The sequence below is a fragment of the Anoplophora glabripennis genome, unplaced genomic scaffold, assembly GCF_000390285.2.
Source record: "Anoplophora glabripennis isolate ALB-LARVAE unplaced genomic scaffold, Agla_2.0 scaffold1375, whole genome shotgun sequence".
Classification (NCBI taxonomy): domain Eukaryota; kingdom Metazoa; phylum Arthropoda; class Insecta; order Coleoptera; family Cerambycidae; genus Anoplophora; species Anoplophora glabripennis.
In genome coordinates, this window is record NW_019417452.1 from 14,440 (window position 1) to 35,558 (window position 21,119).

Here is a 21,119-nt window from a genome sequence, read left to right on the forward strand (position 1 = left end):
GTGGTAAAATTTTACTTTTAAAAATGTAAACATATACATTTATTTTTAAAAAATATAAATTACAAAAATAACATTTAGATTATTTCTAACAATTAAGTGCTGACAATAAAATCTGTAAACTTCATAATATTTCAACCCGTTACTTTTCTTTTTTTCTTCTTTTTGGAGTTAAGGCGGAACTTCTTCAGAGTTTGCTTTGGAATTTAGTAAAATTGGACTTGTCTACTATTTCATACCACCAATTTGGACGTGACATGGCACTGGAATTGTGCATCAAAGTTTTCTGAATGTTTTCGTAAAGCTGTAACAAAACAAAATAAATTTGATGACTTCTGTACCTCAACCAAAATTCATTAGGTACTCAATATATACAGGCTGTCCGGTAAGTACCTCCTAATCTCTCGGGAGTGTATAGGGGAGGTCAAAATAAAGCTAGTCCTTCCTATAATTTTTTTTCCTAATGTGCCCCCTAACGGAGTTATGGGGGGTCAAAGGGGTACCTAGAAATTAACGTTTAGGGTTATAACTTTGAAACCACCCTGTATATTTTAATAAAATTTTCGTACGTTGTATTACACATGGAGCTCTACGATTTGATGCTAAAATCAACTTTTTGCTATTATCAGGTGTCCAGAAACGGACTGGCCCTATCACAATTTTTCTCAAAATTTTGACAGAAGTAATTTTATCAAACTGAAAATATTATTATTAGATACTCTGAAGGTTTTTCTTTAAAAATGGTACTCTTTATTTATTTCGAAAAAATGAACGGTTTGCGAGATAAATCGGTTTTGAAAAAAATTGGTAACAAATACAACAACAATTAAAATTTATTTTTTTACAATAAAATCATTCCCGCTAGTGCCAGCCTACAGATTCACCATAAACATTTACTGGTGGTGAATTAAGGGAATGAATAATGCCGTTTCTTGTAAAATCAACATCTATGACCAAAATACATCTACAAATTATTATTGCTCTTGTCTCCATGGAGTTCTTTTCTATTGTTTTCGTTGTTAGACCCTGTTGATTTTAAAGTACTTGTCAAAGGCGCGTGACAGAATAAAAATTCAATTTTATTGTGGTATTCGTTTTAAGCCGTTAGAAATAACATTTAAAAATGGAAGAATATTCCTGTGCAGAATATGCTGATATGCACCTAATTTATGGGGAAGCATTATGCAACTCCGTGGAGGCAAGAAGACTTTATGAGGAAAGGTTTCCGGGTCGACATTTGCCGAGTCCAAAAACTTTTGAAAGAGTTGATCGTAGTTTAAGAGAAACAGGTAAAAAAAAATAGTGAAAAACGTTAGTGAAACTAATTTCTTCCGAATCCTTTATTTAGGAAGCTTTTTGCCACGCCGTGGTGGAGCAGGAGCCCCGAGGAGAGTACGAGACCCTCATGTAGAGGAACAAATATTGGAAGACGTTGCTAATAATCCTTCAAATAGCATAAGGAAGCTTGCGGCGCAAAACAATGTTACAAAATGGGCTGTACATGAAACTCTGAAAGAACAATTGCTTTACCCGTACCACATCCAAAAAGTACATGCTATGTCTCCAGATGATTATCCAAAAAGACTTCAATACGCCAATTGGTTTTTACAGCATCATATTCGGAATCATAATTTTGGTACATCTATTTTGTTCACCGATGAAGCAGGTTTTACAAGAGACGGCATAATTAATTCGCATAATCTACATGTCTGGGATGAAGAAAACCCTCACGCTTTAGTTCAAACTCGCTACCAACAAAGGTTTATGGTGAATGTGTGGGCTGGCATTATCGGGAATCATTTGATTGGTCCATTTATTCTGGAGCAAAGACTTAATGGTGCTCTTTATTTGCAATTTTTAGAGGAAAATCTAAATATTTTGTTAGAAGAAGTGCCCCTTCAAATAAGAACTGAAATGTGGTACATGCATGACGGTGCACCACCCCACTTTGATCGTTTAGTACGTCAACATCTGACGAATGTTTTTGGTGATCGATGGATAGGTCGAGGCGGACCTGTATTATGGCCACCTAGGTCGCCCGACCTAAACCCATTAGACTTTTTTCTGTGGGGTCATTTAAAAAATAACGTTTATTCAACACCCGTAAATAGTAGAGAGGAACTTCTGCTGAGGCTAACACAGAACTGTGACCATCTCCGCAATAATCACGGAATATTATTTCAAGTGCACCGGGAAAACATTCGTAGGATTAGAAAGTGCATTGAAGTACGGGGTGCTCATTTTGAACATCTACCGAAGTAACATTTAGGTACCTTTGTTCATTGTTGAATGTTCTTTGTTGCATGTCTTGTAAGTAAGTTATTTTTCAAATGTTATTTTTAATTGGTCACTACTTGCTCATAAAGTATAGCCAACCCGTTCAAAGATTTCTGGACTTGATAAAGTTAAAGAAATTAAATGCATGAAATAATATGTAAAAAAAATAAATTTTAATTGTTGTTGTATTTGTTACCAATTTTTTTCAAAACCGATTTATCTCGCAAACCGTTCATTTTTTCGAAATAAATAAAGAGTACCATTTTTAAAGAAAAACCTTCAGAGTATCTAATAATAATATTTTCAGTTTGATAAAATTACTTCTGTCAAAATTTTGAGAAAAATTGTGATAGGGCCAGTCCGTTTCTGGACACCTGATAATAGCAAAAAGTTGATTTTAGCATCAAATCGTAGAGCTCCATGTGTAATACAACGTACGAAAATTTTATTAAAATATACAGGGTGGTTTCAAAGTTATAACCCTAAACGTTAATTTCTAGGTACCCCTTTGACCCCCCATAACTCCGTTAGGGGGCACATTAGGAAAAAAAATTATAGGAAGGACTAGTTTTATTTTGACCTCCCCTATACACTTCCGAGAGATTAGGAGGTACTTACCGGACACCCTGTATATTTTTTTTTTCAAAAAGCAATTTTGGATTGGATATATCGACAAAATCGTTCGTGTAATTGGTTATCATCTGAGATTATGTAATAAAAAGTTTTCTCACAATTTTTTAATGTATGAACCAAAAAAAAAAAAAAGCTGCAAGCCAAAAGATAACCCGCATCTAACAGTAAGAACTTTATAACTTAGAAATAAGTGTCAGCCTTCCAACCAACTTTAGTGGCTTACATTTAGGTAATCAGAAATCATGTAGAAGCGAATGAAGTCTTGTTAGATACATTTTGAGGAAACAATTCTAACATGCCAAGTTCGAACTCACCAACTTTTGAAATGCCTCAAAATAGGTGAAATTAATGTAATTTTACAAGAGCAGCTCTAATTGCAAATTAATAAGAGTTAAATCTTAAAGAGCATTCTTCTATGAAAACCAATTGTGCATTTTAATGAAAATACTTGAAGAATATTCCTACATTATTATAATGTTTCGTTTGTTCATAATTTTGGAGATGAGAAAAAGAATAAAAAAACATGGCCCGTTTTGAAAGGAAAAAAAATGTCACATGACAAAACTCGAACCAGCGATCTCGTGAGTGTTGGGACTCGAACGCTACCAACTAGGCCATGCGCCAAGTTGAAAAATGTGTCGCATCTAATGGATTTAAGGCCGATTCTCACTTGCGTGCAAGGCAGCAAAGCAAGCACCGGCTCGGCAAAATATTTTAACCATTGTATCTTATGGGTTTTGAGGTGTGTAATTCACACTATACGTGCAGCGTCTCGGCAGGCGATAGACTTTGCATGTGATGTTCTTCCGAAAGAGTATTTGCAAGGTATGTGCCGTGCATGTTCCAGCAAGTGGAATACTCTCCAGGCAGTCAACTTGCAATCATAGGGTTTTTAGTTGAGTTTCATACTGACAAGAAAACATGAAATGTCAGCAGAGGCCCACGTTTTCGTCAGAACAAGATGAAATTTTATAATTTCGGTATAATTCTATATTGAAAATGTATTGTGTTTGTTTAATACACAGAAATAAATAGAATAGAATAGTTGCATGGTGAACGCCTTCTAAAAAAACATTGCTTTCGTTGAGTGCGAACATCAACTTCGTACCATACAACGTATAACGCATGCAAGTCACGCAGATTGAAATCAGTCTGTATTTTGCTTCTCTTCGTAGCGTTGTTTACGGCGGTTGTCATGGCAACGATGCAGCCAACACAGTAGTAAACTATGGCGTGGGGGAACGAGTAACACGATTGATTATAACTACTGTTCTTAGTTAATATTTGTTTTGTATAATAATTGTAGAAATGTTTCCTATGTATGAGCCAGTATGTATTTTATTGGAAACGTCATTTTCCAGTTGGAAAATTGAGGACAAAAAGGATTTTTTAAATTGCTACAGACCTGTGCCTTATTGTCTCGATATGGAAAAAAGGGGAAGTCAAAAGACAACGTGTACGTTCGAAAGTTTCGGAATTATTGGTATTCGGAGTATAAGTGGTTGTGTCGAAGTGTTCATTTAAAATAACTTTTCACGCAAGGCTATCATAACCACAAAGCATCTTTGGAACATACATGTACGGTGTGCGTTAATGTTCGCAGAAGTCCACAAGCCGAACTAATATTTCTATTTTTTATAAAACCTAAATGAAAATCTTTCTCACGAACGTGTTTTTCGGTAATATTGCAAATGCATCTAAAAATTTCCAAATTCATTTAAAGCCGTTTGACCTTGAACATTTGAAAATTTTTGCCTGCGGCACTTTTTTTTGTCTTTTAATCAATGAATATGCTTCATCTATTTTCAATGTCACAAGCCGCCACTGGGTTACATTGGATACATGCATTTACGTATGAGCCGTTACACTGAAGTATTAAAAAGGACCCCGCACAAATCTTATGGAAATTGGGTCCCGGTCAAATTCGCTGAATTTTTGATATGTGATAGAGTTCATCATACTGGTCAATTGTCTCAATGGCCACAAAGCTCAAAAATGGATAGTTTGGCCGGTACAGAGCTTTAAAGCTCCGAATATCCTCCACGGATTTATGTATATGCGCAGTGTGTATAGACTTTTGAAATAGCCTATTTCATTTTTTTTATTATCTAGGTTTATATTTTTGAGGTTGCTGAATTCAGATCTGTTGTTAGATTTTCAAAATTGACAGTTGGCAGCTGTCAAATAGCTGTCAATGTGCTATAATAAAGCCAAAAACTTGTTTTTTTATGTTTTATCTTTCTTTTTTTTTAGTTCGATAAGTTCAAAGACGATATCAAATCAATAACAATGACTATCGGCAGCTGTCATTTAGCTGTCAACAATTCTTCAAAGTCCGGTAATAAAGTCAAAAAATTATTTTTTGTTTATAACTTCAAGTTTTTTAGATAAGTGAATATAAATATGATATAAAATTATGTAGTCATCAGCTTACAGCTGTCAACAAGCTGTCAACTAACTGTCAAAATGCAATAATAAAGTCAAAAAGTTACTTTTTTTAAAAAGCTTTAAGTTGCTTAGATCACTGAGTTCAAAAGTGATGTCATAAACTTATATCATGTTTGATTTCTTATCCACAAAGTTAAGCACAAAAAATAAGTTACTTGCTCTATTATTGCATTTTGACAGTTAGTTGACAGCTTGTTGACAGCTGTAAGCTGATGACTACATAATTTTATATCATATTTATATTCACTTATCTAAAAAACTTGAAGTTATAAACAAAAAATAATTTTTTGACTTTATTACCGGACTTTGAAGAATTGTTGACAGCTAAATGACAGCTGCCGATAGTCATTGTTATTGATTTGATATCGTCTTTGAACTTATCGAACTAAAAAAAAAAAAAAATAAAACATAAAAAAACAAGTTTCTGGCTTTATTATAGCACATTGACAGCTATTTGACAGCTGCCAACTGTCAATTTTGAAAATCTAACAACAGATCTGAATTCAGCAACCTCAAAAATATAAACCTAGATAATAAAAAAAATGAAATAGGCTATTTCAAAAGTCTATACACACTGCGCATATACATAAATCCGTGGAGGATATTCGGAGCTTTAAAGCTCTGTACCGGCCAAACTATCCATTTTTGAGCTTTGTGGCCATTGAGACAATTGACCAGTATGATGAACTCTATCACATATCAAAAATTCAGCGAATTTGACCGGGACCCAATTTCCATAAGATTTGTGCGGAATCCTTTGAATTGATCTTACTTTATTTAAGCTTTAATAATGAAGCTCTGCATATCAACACTCAATATAGCTGCCACCTTAGATGTCTACTGTGAACAGTTTGTAGTTTACTGGTTTGCTGAAACCTGCTATAAGTAAACTCATTAGTAGTTCTTAAATATCAAAACGGAGACTAGAGATGTTATAAGGAATAGGAATTTGCTAGAACAGTTACAAACTGTTCCAATTCAAGACCTGTAGCTGTTCCAAATACCCTTTCTGTTTCTATTCTATAGTTCGATTGCGAATGACAAGTATTGTATGGACATGGTTCGTTTTGACATTGTACTAGTTGATGAGCCCATAGTAATTCTTAGTTTCATATAATAAAGAAATCATTAATCTGTGATTCCTGTTTCTAGTCCACCAAGTATTCAGCACAAGAAACAAACGTGATAATGGCAAATAATTATAATCCCACATAATTACAGTCAATCTCGAATTACTGGATATGCTACTGATATACGATAAATGTAGACAAAATGCTATGGCTGCAGACTGATGTTTGTGAATCATTTTTCACCATGGTGCAACCAGAATTGTCATAATCATTCTAAAAGCATTTCCTCTCGACTCAGTTTCAATATCTTTGCTGCACTTTTTTGTTAAACTGGGTGAATATTTATGGTTTTTTTACATTATGTAGTGTAATATAAGCAAGTGGCATGTCCAGATCTTTTAAAAGGAAGCTGTTCAAAAAACAATTCAAATAATATAATTTCCAAGTTTATAAATATCCTGCATATTGATCTGTAGTTGATATGGAGGTGGGACTTACCTTTCCATCAGACCTTCCTAGTACTGAATTAATAACATAATCCGGTGGGGCTAAGCCATCAATTACTGCTAAACTGTCAGACTTCAAATTCTTGCATAATGCTAAAATACCATCTTTTACATTCTGCGACAGTTCCGGACCTGAAGCAAAACCTCCCTGATAGAAATATACTAAATGTTTGTCTAAGCACGAGAGTCCATAGAGGTAGCCGACATTGTTCAACATCGCTTGCAAACTAGGATCCGCGGCAGATACTTGAGACCAATAGTATCGAAGTGCTGTGTATTCACTATAAGCACGAGACAGTAATGCTGCACGATAGACTTGAGACTCATTCCTGGCAGTGAATTTATCTGCTCCAGCACTGACTACTTCATTTTGCCGTTTATCTGTTTCTTGGACCAGGTAGAGTATTAGCCACTGATAACAGTCCATTATAACTATAAAACACAATAAAAGGGTTAGGCACCTTTAACATTAAGTATCTAAAACAAGGGATGAAAACTTTGCTTAACAGTCAAAAACCCGTTCTTTTATGTTTCTTCTTAAGAACATAATGAACTGAATAATTTAAAGAAATAACATATTAAAAAAAGTTTCAGGAACAAGGTTAAGACCAAACTATTCTCATTTATAACGAAGGAGGTAACGTTTTTCTGTATGAAATTACGGTTAGTTAAACTAATTTATGTTTTATAATATTTGCTTTAGCTGTTTTATAAAATGTACTTAATAAAAATAAATAAATTTAAAATATTTTTAAAATAATTTAGAGTGTTTAATATAAAGTTTGTTGCAATTTTTTAAAGCAGTGTATAGTTTGTGAACATCAGCACCAAAGACCTCTGATATTGATGTAGTAGGTGAACTACATAATATCAATCGACTCGATTTGACACGACAACAGAGCGCAAGATGAGCAAGAAACAAACGGCAAAACAAGAATGTAACTTTTGTTTTATTACATTTATTTTAGTATTCAGTTCACCATTTATGGGTAATTTCCAGTCTCTGCATGAAGTGTTACTTTTTACTGTAATCGAAATAGAATTTGTGGAGTGCAGTGTCATGTTTTACCTATTAAGTTCATAAAATTTAATTTTGTACTTATGGAAGTGTTTTGTGTAGATACCATTATAATGTTATTTATTTCAGTGTTTAGTAATGGAAAAGTGTGTTTTATCTGTCTTCATTATTTCTGTGTGATATTATAAAAAAATATGTATATGAATCAAGAGAGATTTGACAACAATGCATACCATAGCTGTCAAATGGGTATGCAGCTACATGGCATAGTTGTTTGAGGTCACACTAGTCTGTACAGTGGAAGGGAATGAAGATTACAAAAAAAAAAAAGATAAAAAAATACAGTTTTCAAGACAAAATTTGAGAAAAAACAAACTTATGATATCTATGTATTTCTGCAGCTAAAGGTAGCTTCCGTATAAATATGAACCCCATTCAAAGTTACACCCTGTAGATAAGTACATACATTAAATGAGTTATATCAATGTATTGATAAAGCAACTACTTCGATTATACTAAATCTTATTAATTGTTCCAATAAAAAATAAATATTTGTAAATATGGTAAAACAAATTTAAAAAAGAGTATAAATATTTTCAATCACACTCTAGATTTTTGTTTATGGATTGAGGGTATGAAGATATTTGGAGACATTTCTTTTTACAAATAAAACATTTTCATAAACAGAAAAAAAATTGTTGGATGCCACAAAAATACATCAAAATAATTTTTGTTTGGTAATAGTAAGATTTAATATGGTCATTTGGGAGATAGGATTTTTCTTGCGACATTTGTAAATTATAAATGGAAAACTGCCTTGACATCATGTGTTTTTTAAATAATTTTATTTTAATATAACTAATGACATGCTACGTTGATTGAAATATTTCAGTCAATATTAGTCATTATTAGCTAATATTATAGTAAAGATTTTTGGAAAGATTTTTCATAATAATTATTTTGTTAATAAGCAAACAGGTATTTGAGAAGTTATATTTATGTTATAAGTAGGCATGCCTTTTCCTCATCCTGATTTATTAACAATATAAGACCTGTATTTTTCCCTTAGCAAATAGATTTATTCTTGATTAAAGAACAGTGTTCTTTTTATTCTCCCATTTCTCTCAACATTCTTAGCAAGAACATCTTTCTTTTTCTGTTCTCAAATTTGGTTGTTTAGTGAAAAATTATGAATGTCCTTGTAAATTTTTTTTTCCTTGTAAATTTCCTGACAGTGAGAATGTTCTTTATACTCATATTTTTTGCTCATCATTTTTCTGTGAACAGACAGTTCCTGTTTCAAAAAAATATATATCTATTATAACGAGCTAAAATTTTTTTATCTTTCAAAACTCATGATATAAGTAAGAACACATTTAAATTGATCAATACTTAATTTTTTCTTTTAAAAAATATAGGTACTTACATTGTTGACTCTGAACCTCCTTTCTACTCCTAACATCATATTTCTTAACTCCAATAAGAGCGTAATCTATCAAAAAGGTGCAACTACCCAGTGGTGAAGAAAGTTTACCGCCTGCATTGATTGCTTGCCATTGTCTTAATATCCAGTTACTTGTTTGTTGGACTAGAACATTGTTATCACCTTCATAAGTTACACAAGGGTCGATTATGTTTCTGAGTTCCCCCAATCTGGCCGATTTGAGAAATCCGTGACCACCACAGGCTTCCCTGCATTCCTGTGTGGCATCCCTACAAGTCCACGTCATAAGGGGCTTAGCACTAGACACTAAAGCATGAATCTCTGATACCATATCGCTCTAAAAATGATGGTTTATAGAAAGCGTTAGCATATGAATGAATTTGCTTACCAAATCTTCTATCTCTGTTGATGTTGATGCTGATTTATCAACGACAGTTAGATATGTTTCTGTGAAACCGTTAACGAATGCTCGTAAGACGACTGCAGCAGCCATGTAAGGAAATAATCTCCATTGCTGGAAAAAAATAAAAAAAAATTTCATTTGTTAAAATATAAAACTTATTAGCTTTGAATTTAATGTGGTATTTCTTTTAATTTCAGTTTGATTAGAATTTCCATAAAACACCTAATTGTATCTGGACCTACTAAAAATATTCGCGATGCCAATTTTTCTGTTACAGTTGGAAGGGGAATTCAAAAATATAAAATCTCTAACAATAAGCTAAAATTTTCAATAGTTTTCGTACCTAGTAAATTAACAAATAAAAGATGTAACTGGCAGCTACATCTAGTAGCCAATGCTGAGACCTTCAGAGGGTCCAAAAATTGGCAGAAAGCGACCTGTATTGCAAGTTTTAAGTGATGATATTGCCAGAAACATCTAGTTGATGGGCTATATGTCCCAGCTAGCTCTATTAAATGAAATGTTTATCCTGGATCTGAAATAAGCAATTTATAAACTGTGAGAAAAAATTTTGAAAAAAGATCACATATCTCCATCTATAACTTTAAAAAGTTTTATTAAAAATACATTTTAGAAATTCGTTTGAAAGGATCAAGTTAATCAAAGAATTTTTTTATTTTTCTTAGTTTTATACCCTTGAACATTTATTTCTAAGATAAAATTCTCAAAATATCTTAAACGTCTTAAACATCATCAAAAAGATCCAAATATAAGTTTCTGAGCGCACTGGAAATGCTGGTGTATTTTTATGGTCTATAGCAGGGGTCGGCAAGTAATTTTAGGTGGGGTCCGGATACTATTGAAAATTTTTAACAAAGTCCACAAAAAAAACACATTCCTTAGTAACTTTTTATTTTAATTTGCACTCACAAATTTAATCTACCTACTAACCATTATGAACTCAAATCAATCACGCAATTTTAGTAGAAATGATAAGGGTGGCACTCAAACGTATTATTATCAATAGAAAAAAACAAAATTCAAAAAACTTTTTGGAGTCCATTATTTTACCTTCCGCGGTCCGGATCTGGACCGCGGTCCGCCAGTTGCCGACCCTTGGTCTATGGTCTGGCAGGAATCAGAAATCGAAATAGAACTCTTAGTTTAGGTTGTACGATTAAATAATTACTTTCTCTCAAAATGAAAATTGGGTCATTCAGTCATCTTAGTGCATTATGAACCAGACTAACGGAACTGTTATTTTTCTGATACAAGCTATGATGGAACAGTCATAAAAATGCCATGTTTATGAAACAATTTTGTTGGGCTGGAGTTGCCAAATGTAGACTCATTAAAAATAAAAACATTAGCCTGAAACTGATTTGAGCAAAAAAATGTGAATAACTTCAGCTTAGTTAATATTTTCAAAACTGTCTTCCTTCACGTGTATCAAAATATTCAACAAATATTTTAAAGAATTATTTTCCACATTCACTGATTTTTTCAAATGGAGATGGACTAAAACAATTTTAAAATATGTTATGGCACTAAAATGAGAATTGTAGCAAAAATAGAAATGGAGTATATTAATAATCATTAATCAGCCAACAAATTATAGACGAAACTAAAGATAGGAAAAATAATAAAATAGGGTATATTAGTGTGTATTCTAACACCAAATAAAGCAAAATATGTTATATTTTCCACTGATAAATGTTCCTATTTCAAGATTTTGCAGAAGGCATTTTAATGATACATATACAAAATGAGGGGCTAATGAGTTTTTTAAATATAAGTATTTAACACAATTATATTACTCCTAAATTTCTTAGTAATACCACTAACTTTACCTATAAAACTCAAACTTTAATTTATCTAGTAAATGGATAACAAAGAATTCAATCAAATTGTCTGCAACAGATTGAATGGAACTTGAACCATGGAAAAATATTTTGGGATTTCCTTCTCTTCAAATTTTAGCTGAATTAGAAAAATGGAATTAACCATTTTTTTTTTCAAAATTGTCCTGATAATATTTTTTCTGATAAAAACTAAAATCTGTAAAAGTTTATTATAAAAATTCGCAAAATGTGAAAAGATGAAAACCTCTAAATGTATATTTTTGGAACCATTGAAAAGTCAGTTTTTCTCATACATTCTATAATTTCGTAGGGTATATGACTAAATAATTACTCTTACTCTCTGTATGAATCAAATGTAATAAATGTGCCATAAGAAAAAAGTTTTGAAAAAGAATTATTTCCTTGGTGGTAGGTACCTACTTCAATTCCTTTAAAGTATACAGGGTGTGGCATGTATAATCTATAAAAATTAAACTACAGCTTCCTGGTGATATTTGTAATAGAAAAGTCGTCTTATACGAAAAAGTTCTATCTTCGTGTTTTTTTCATTTATTCAACGAAAATGAAGGCCGACCCTGTGTTATTTATTAAAAACTAGAAATGTTTTTATGCGACCCAGAGAAAATATTTTGATGCGTAATTGTACCTACTTTAATTTACGAAAAAAAAGTAAAAATAGAACTTTTTCATATAAGACTTTTCTCTTGCAAACATCATTAAGAGGCCGTAGTTTAATTTTTATAGATTATACAGGCCACACCCTGTACAATAGTGCTGGTAATAAATGGGCAAAGAATAGCACAAATCCGTAAAATAAACAGAAAATTATAAATTTATATTAATAATACATATAAGTATTTTACACTCAGTCCACGAATTCAATCATGTATGATTTTGACACGGCAAGTACCTATCTGATTAATAAGTTGTATATATACTGCACCTGAACCAAGTTGAGCATGCAGTCAATATAGTTTCAAAGGAGCTAAATAGTCTTTCTTTGTTCTATTAAGTTTGATCCCCAACTACGATCTAACATTACATTTAATCAACTAAAAAGGATTTAAAAGCACTGTTTTCTAGATGTTTTAGTAGAATGATGAAATTTAGGTTAAAGGAATAATTAATAAAGGGCAAAGTTAAAGTTTATGACATTGGCTTAGAAAGCACCCTGTGTTTCAAAACTGTTATATCTTATTTTCAAACTTGATGGACCTGTGGATTTTCATATTTCTCAGCAGTCATGCTTAGGGTTACCAGATCTATTTCATGACAAACCCGGAAATATGACCCGTTTGTGTAATTGACGTCAAAAAAAAAAGGTTCTGCGATTGCAATTGGACAAATCGATGTCAAAAAAAAAAAGGACAATCAGGAAGTAATACTTTGTGACCTGGGAAAATGGATTTTGATGAAAAAAAAAACAGAAAATATCGAGAAAATTACGATTTTCCCGCAACTGACAAAACCCGGAGAAATTATATGTTAACCCGGAGCCCGAAGATGTACCATCAAAACTCGAAGACTCCGGGTCAAACCCGGAGATCTGGCAAGCCTAGTCATGCTACAAGTGACACTGGCTAGAGCATTTTAGAGTAACCCAACAATAAATACATTACGATATGTACTGCTTTTTACGGAATTATTCTGTTTTTCATCAGAATTCAATCTTTAATAATATTCATACATGTAATATAAAAAGGTTATTTATCCTCACTTATGAGTACCTACATCTAAAACATTTTGTTCCATAACACGTTTAAAAATAATAGCTCTAATATTATACAAAATGATATGTATGCAAAGTGTGTGTAAAATACATTCAGAAATTGTTATTATAAATACATTTATATTTTTTATTATGTTACTACAAACCAGACAGTAGATACATATTTTTTTAGGCATTCTAGGTCAATAAGCTATTCAACTTTAAACTCTGTGTCATTGGTCCAACATACAATTTTTTTTAAATTTAATATCCAATAAACAAGGTGAAATTAAATACCTATGTCAAAATGTGGCATTATCGCAACTGTTTAATTTTTTTGTCTAACCTGGGGTCATCAGCAGTGTACATTATATAAAATTAACACAATTATGATTCATGATTTAATTGTGAATTACAGTTTAAATGACTTGGAAAAAATATGAAATATACATACATGTAACTGATATTCAATTATTGGCAATTCATTGTTATTGTTATTTCCTTCTCCATTTGGGGCAAATTGTTTCCGTACTGCTGCGTATCTTACTGCGATAGTTACTGCACATATGAGATTATTTGAACTCTCCTGCATAATTCCCACCCTTCCCATGGACAAGTTCTCTAAGGCTGCTCCTAATATCCTACCAGGGTCAGTAAAACTACTTTCGTATTCTCCATCTGGAGTTACATCAGCAGTTCTATTTAAAAGGTTTTCCCTTGGTATTCTATAGTTCTCAAACATTATAAACCTGAAAATAATAAAATTGTATCAATTGTACTGGAATTATGTATAATAAATTTTTAAGAAGTTTTTATACCCATTATCTATTCCATGTAAACCTATTTTCTCCCCCATGTCTCCCACAATAATTCCTGGGTAGGCTATTAAAGTCTTTGGATCTCTTATGGGTACGACAAAAGCATGTAAGCCATGGCATTGTCCTTTGGTATAGAGTTGTGCAAATAATAAAGCGATGGTACATTGTTTACCTGCAAATATTTTATTTAGATTTCATTTCACAGTTTAGTAATTCAAATAGGTACCTAAATTTCCTACCCAACATTTCGCTGCTTCAAAATCTGGAGTATTTATAATGAAACTTTGGCTTTGTGGATCATACGTGGCTGTGGTCCTCATTTGTTTTGTGTTACTTCCGTGTGCGATTTCAGTTAAAGCTAAACAAGACAGTGACTGAAAAATATATCATAATGAGTTTCTAAGGTTATCTGAAGAAAACATGGTTTTTCATTTAAATGTACGAGTATTTCTATTCAAATAAACGGAAAATATTTACTTACATTATTACCTGCGTAAGCGTATTGCCGATGCCGTTCAGTTCCCAAAGTTATTATTGTATTGCTAAATAAACCGACTCCTATAGCATACTTAATTGAAACATCGGGAAAAGTAACTGCCAGTGCTTCATTACAAGCCATCATCATTCTGGTCTATAAAACGGTATTTGATTATTTCAAAAATGTTAACTTCAGGATCAGGGGAGAAAAACGTATAATAGTTTATTATATTTTACTAAAAAACTATTTAGTTATTGGTATTTGTACTCACTCTTTTTTTAAACGGCAATTTCAGAATATCACATATGGGAAATTTGTAGTCGACATATCGCCTTAATCGTAAGGCTGTTATCCTCTTATTTTCTTCTGTTGTCAACTCAGTTTCTTGTCTTTGAAATAGAGGGTCATTTTCGAGACATTTCCAAACCGTCATCTGGAAAAATAAATCACCTTTCTATTTAGAAAATAAACCTATTATTGTAGGTATTAAGTTTTAGAACTTGGATAAGGATAATTTATTTTTGAAAATTTTTATATTTAGATAATATCAGCGTAAGATTATTCTTATGTCTTCTTAAAAGCTCACGTCTGTGGCCTATATTCTAAAAACAAAAAAATATATCATTCGTCCCTTCAGTTCATGTACGAGCTTTATTGAAACGAATTTATTTTTACATTAATTAATCGTGGAAAAAAACTTCAAATATCCTTATGTTTTACTATTCAGTCACAAAATTAATGATAAAACTATTTATTACTTAATCTGGATTTAATTTACTCAATTGACAATCATAATAAAGATCTAATTTCGTAATAATACTTTCGTTGACAGAAAAATTAAAGGAAAAAGTAAAAATATGGAATAGCTACATACATTTTCAGTATTTTTATTTAAAGATGTTAAGGAAGTAAGAAGTTAAATCTGATAGTTTAAAAAATATCTTTCAATTTTTTTTTAATGGTATACTGATGAGAATTACTAAGTTTATGTAGTCTATTCATTCTACTAACGAATGATCTTGACTACTAACTAGATATTGCAAGTATAATTCAATGCAATCTACAGTGTTTTCTAAATCCGTGTCACAACTTCACAAATGGATCATTTTAGACCAAAAAGTGCTAATGTTATAGTTTTAAAAAATTTGAATATTTCTGAAAATGTTTGATATTCATTTTAAATTTCAAGATCCATTGGTTCATTAAGACTTTTGAGTCTAAAATGAACCAAGGAAAAACCTCCTGGAGTTTGAAGACACTCTTCGAAAACACTGTATATGGTAGAGCATATCACAAAAAATGTTCGTAACTTCTTTGTATAAAACACACTTAGCTTATAAACCATACAAATTCGTTTTTTATCAAGTTAGGTCACTTAAATATGTATCTATTTACATTTGAAGGTGTGCAAATCACTACCATAGTATTTATAAGTAAAAAAGTATCTACTAATAATAATAGATATGACCATTCTTTAAATTCCCTTGTTAAATGAATTCTAATAAAAAGAGGACAATTTATTAAATAAACTGTGATTTTAAGAAATTATTCAATCAGCAACATTGTGTTTTTATAATAAAAAATTTATTCTCACTTTTAATTTTAGTAGGTCTGGATCCTCGAAAAAAAATTTTAATTTTTTCCAGTCAAACTTGGCCTGTTTCCTGTATTCATCTAAAGAACTTGGCTCAAAATCTCTCAGTACTAACTGGTTGCCCTCCAGCTCCATTGTTAAATAATTTCTGAAAAATAATTTTATTAATAAAATTTGACTATAAAAGGAACAGTCGCACATAAAAAAAGAAATTAGAAAACATTACTATATTTTTTTAAGTAAATATTTAAAAAAATTTCATTCGCTTCACCCAAAATTCAACTTCCATTCGCAGTTATGAGATGAAAACAAATTGTACAATGGCGTACCCGAGGGGGTGGCGTGACGAACGGTATAAGACCATAATTTCAGAAATTGTTTTATTAATAATAAGAAATTCCTATTATTCCTATTTGGCCTAAGATTTTAGGTATACAAAAACTATATTTAACTGTAATTAGAAAGTGTAAGTTTTCTCCATTACATTTTCAAAACTGATGTTATGAAAAAAATTGAATTATGTATAAAGTAAAAATCAAATTTTATACAATTTATCGAGCAATTTATGGAATAGGAATTACATTAATGTTCGTTATCAACGAAATACTTAAGAGATTTATTTAAAAATGAGAATGCAAAAAACTTTTAACAACGATCTACTTGCTAAACTTTGCTTATTTATTTAAAAAGTAATTATTATATGATGCCATTTCTAGATAAACGTTAAAACAAATTTTGCAATATAAATTTTTTAATTCTTACTAGATACAACCTCCTCAAGACCTTGTAAATAAACAGCAAATATGAACAAAATTCTTTCCTTATCACTCTATTTAAATCCTTTATCTGTATAGCGTCATTTTTATGGTTTTAACTAGTATAATAAAGTATATTAATAATTATTTAAAAAAGAGATTTTGTATAAATTGCATTTAACGTAACTACGATTACCAGGCGTTTAATATTTTTTAAGTGGTGTAAGTAAAGATATGAGAGCGGAAAGAGGTTTCAAAATTATTTTCAAAAGTTGTCCTTGAGAAAATGTTGAGCTTTCCGCACATTTTCGTATCTCCTTTCGTTTTACTTTTTACTACATCACATTTTATCTAATTACTTCAAGAAAGGCTGATTAAAGCAAAAACTATTTTTATACAAGGTGTAACAGCAATGTTGCAACAAACTTTCAGGGTAGAATCCTCTCATTACAACAAACAGAAAAACGAGTAACGATTTTTCCTAAAACTGTTCCTAATGGCACTACGACCTTTCAAAAGCATGAACTACAATCTGACCAATTATTCCTTTGAACCTTCATAAAAGATTACAAGTCACGTAACCAGTAATTTTATTTCTTTCACGTTGGCAATTTAATTAAATTTCGGTAAAACTAAAAATGATTAAAACATTAAAACAAAATTACATTAAAACTCAACATTCTCTTTCGCCGGCCAGTGATAGGTGTAATTTTGCACAAGATTCTATTCAACCAATCAGTGATCGCATTGTCATCGTTCGTTGTTAACGAATCATTAATGCGGTGATGTTAAGATTTAGGGACTTTTAGTTGACAGTATCTGACATACAATATTGGTTGCTTAAGGTCGTGTACTTTTTTATGAAGGCATCAAATATGGTATAGCCTTTCCGATCTCAATTGAAGAACCAAGAGGTTGGCAGTATGTACTAGGTTCGGCATTGAAATATTTGAAAAACTCGTTGCCATCTTTATTTAGCCATACCCATATCACAGAAGATAAAACAATTGTTTTATCTTCTGTGCCCATATACAGGTCTGGTCGAACTAAACGTGGAAGTGGTAGAAATGTATACGCCCAGTTGAAGAATGGGCGCGCGGACAAACGACGAATAACACAGCCGGACTGGGCGACTGGACAATAAATCTCAGCTGTTGACAAGTGGTTAACAAATTGCCTAGCAGTGTAGTGCAGCAATACGGAATTTGGTGTGATTCTGGTAATTTTAATTTTTTATAGTTACCTTCTATTAATCATTGATATTATAATTGCGAAAGGGAGAAATAATATTAGTACAACATGACATTTTACAGACCTTTTGAAACGGAACAAAACGAAATTTACCATCAATATAATAAAAACATAATTAAAATGGCCAAATGAACATATACCTACCTAATAGAAATTTTCTACACGTTATATACAACTTATTATAATTTTTTACCTTTAGCAGAAATCTTTTTTAGGGACGCCTATGAAAGTCATTAAATTTTATTGTCAGGCGTTCATACTGTCCAGTGTCTTCACAGTTGAAGTTGAAATAGTTGTGCCCATCTACGCCACTGGCAACATGTATTAAACGTTTTATTACTTTTCCGACAGTATCAGTTTTTGTTTTATACGTGTATATTTATATTTTACAAAAACTTAAAATTAAAATTAATTTCACACTATCTTGCAAATAATTGTATAGGTATGATCATTTTATAGAGTAAATTTAAGTTTAATTTACCCACAAAATTAAATTGTCACAGAAATATATATGGGAAATGATTATTTACGATTAAATCTCGCATGCTATGACAGAACCTCTTCAATCCTGATTGTTATATGAAAGGAAATATGATGTACTCGACTTCCGGCAGTCCACTTTTATTAAGCATACCTACTTACTTAATTTTACTACAAATTAATAAATTAATACTGTATATGTATGTATGTTATATGGGAACTTCCCTTATGAAACTAGAGGAAATTACATTTATCGTGCACAAAATTTTTATATGTACATTTCACTGGCATTAAATTGTGTCTCTAGTATGATCGATAGATACCTAGTGTTTTAGTTGTTTTTTTTTAGGATGTAAAAAATAAATTCCGTAATATTGAAACAAATAGTTAAATGGAATTCATGTTTTGCCTAGCAGTTAATACAGAATTATCATTTTTTAAACAATTCACTTGAGATTTCCTTTTAAACGAAATTTCAATTTTATTAGACGAAAGCCAATGTTAGTTATGATTATGAAACATGTCTGTGAAATAAGCTAGTAAATGAAAATATTTCATTAAGAAGTACTATATTTCATATATCTTTTCGTAACAATCGTAACTAAAGTGGTATTTAACTGTTGGCCTGTAAAATCCAAATAATAAAAAATATTTGCAAAATGTACTGGCAAGTTTGATTCTAAATAACGGTAAAATATGAAATTGGTAACATTCAGTTAATAATTTGAATTAACTTTGTAATTTAATTTCGTCCTCGAACGAATTGATAGGATTTTCTTTAAACTATAGGTATAATATAATTTCAAATATTAAACGAAAGGTTCAAGAAGATTTCCACGTTAATATAATTTCTATATACCTATCTAATATCTACTTATCTAATAAGCACATAAGTACATATTCCTAGAAATCTGAATCACTTAATTAAGTATACAGGGTGATTAGACTTTCGTCAATTTTAATTAATGTAATATAAATGAAGTGCTGCCAGTAACAGAGACAAACGAATTAAGTCATAATTATGTAGTAGAAAAATATCAAATTTCAGGAAAGTTAAGCATACGGTTTGTAATACACCTACTCCTACTTCCCATCCCCATTACGATTTTCCAGACTACAAATCCACGACGTGAAAAATTTCATTGCTAAGTTTATAAATCGAATTACGTATTTAAATTGGAAAATCCGATGTGCAAGCTTTCTGGAACTGTAACTTATCCCCAACACCCCACCTTATTTACATATAACATAGAGATACGGCAAAAAATTCTAGTAAGTCTAATCTTTATGATCCAATCTGTTAATTCGAATGACTAGACAGTGAGTAGTTAAATATTAATTTATGTCAACTAGTTTATTCTATACAGACAACTTGGAATTTATGGACCCATTCAGTTAGACCCATGAATGATATGAACAATTTTAAATTTGTGCAAGTTTGATTCCAAATTTTTATCACCCAGATACTTTGGACCACTTCCTCAATGAAAGATATCTACTAGACAACTTTTGCATGTGGTGAGCGTGTTAAAAATCCGGTCACACTGTGTTAGGAATATAAAAATCTAATATTAGCACCACATGATCCGTACCCTATATATTAAGTAGCATATAAATCACCGGTTTAATGTGTGCGGCATGAAATTAGGCAATCACTAGAAATACGTCGAATCCCGTAACGTATAGCCGATCCACCCATGCAAAAATCCAGTTGTACTCACCGGTATTCCTCTTGCGAAAATCATGCACGGGGTATTTGGTCTACAGTCGCCGCCCCTCACTTGTTGCACTGTTAAAATAACACATCGACCCGTTAGTTACAGTGCCGGTACCGGTATGCGTTGGTGTGTCACTCACTAGGAGGCCGAGGTTTACTATGACTCCGCTTTCCGACTAACCTAACGGAACGGAACACGCCGATATGGGACTCACGGATGTTGCCTGGTCGGCTTAAAAGAGCTTATTTAACGACTGTACCAGGACTGGCTCCACGCGATTTGCACTGGCGCCCCTTTGAAGCTTCCCTTCAATATATTTTATGAGTAACAATTCATAGATCTGTTTTAGATCAAACGAAATGACCATAATTATTTATACACAGGGTGTATATAAATGGAGAAGCGCAAATGCTACCGGACATGGGCGCCGTTAATCCAGAATCCAAGGGGGCAAATTTAAAACATCAGAATAATAATCTCCTTTATTACTTCAGATTTATTTATCATGGCTATTTTTGAGTGTTGGTCTTTGTCTAACGTTAGAAGAACACAAGACATATTACGTGATTTAAGGTAAGGTAGGTAAATACGTGTTTTATTTTAACAATATTTAGATATATAATTTTTTTTTTATATGATTAATATATTAATTACGAGCT

General features: G+C 31.7%; 1 protein-coding gene across 1 annotated transcript; it reads right to left on the reverse strand.

The window, feature by feature from the left end:
- Positions 1-6: 6 nt before the first annotated feature.
- On the reverse strand, positions 7-20,672 carry LOC108916066 (peroxisomal acyl-coenzyme A oxidase 3). Its single transcript, XM_018722264.2, has 11 exons — positions 20,464-20,672; positions 16,257-16,404; positions 14,934-15,095; positions 14,666-14,815; positions 14,411-14,558; positions 14,185-14,356; positions 13,821-14,115; positions 9,782-9,907; positions 9,376-9,730; positions 6,924-7,363; positions 7-301 (listed from the first exon to the last, which is right to left on the reverse strand). Exons 2-11 carry the CDS (start codon positions 16,389-16,391, stop codon positions 185-187), a joined length of 2,100 nt encoding a protein of 699 aa, XP_018577780.1. The 5' UTR covers positions 16,392-16,404; positions 20,464-20,672; the 3' UTR covers positions 7-184.
- Between the last annotated feature and the right edge of the window lie 447 nt (positions 20,673-21,119).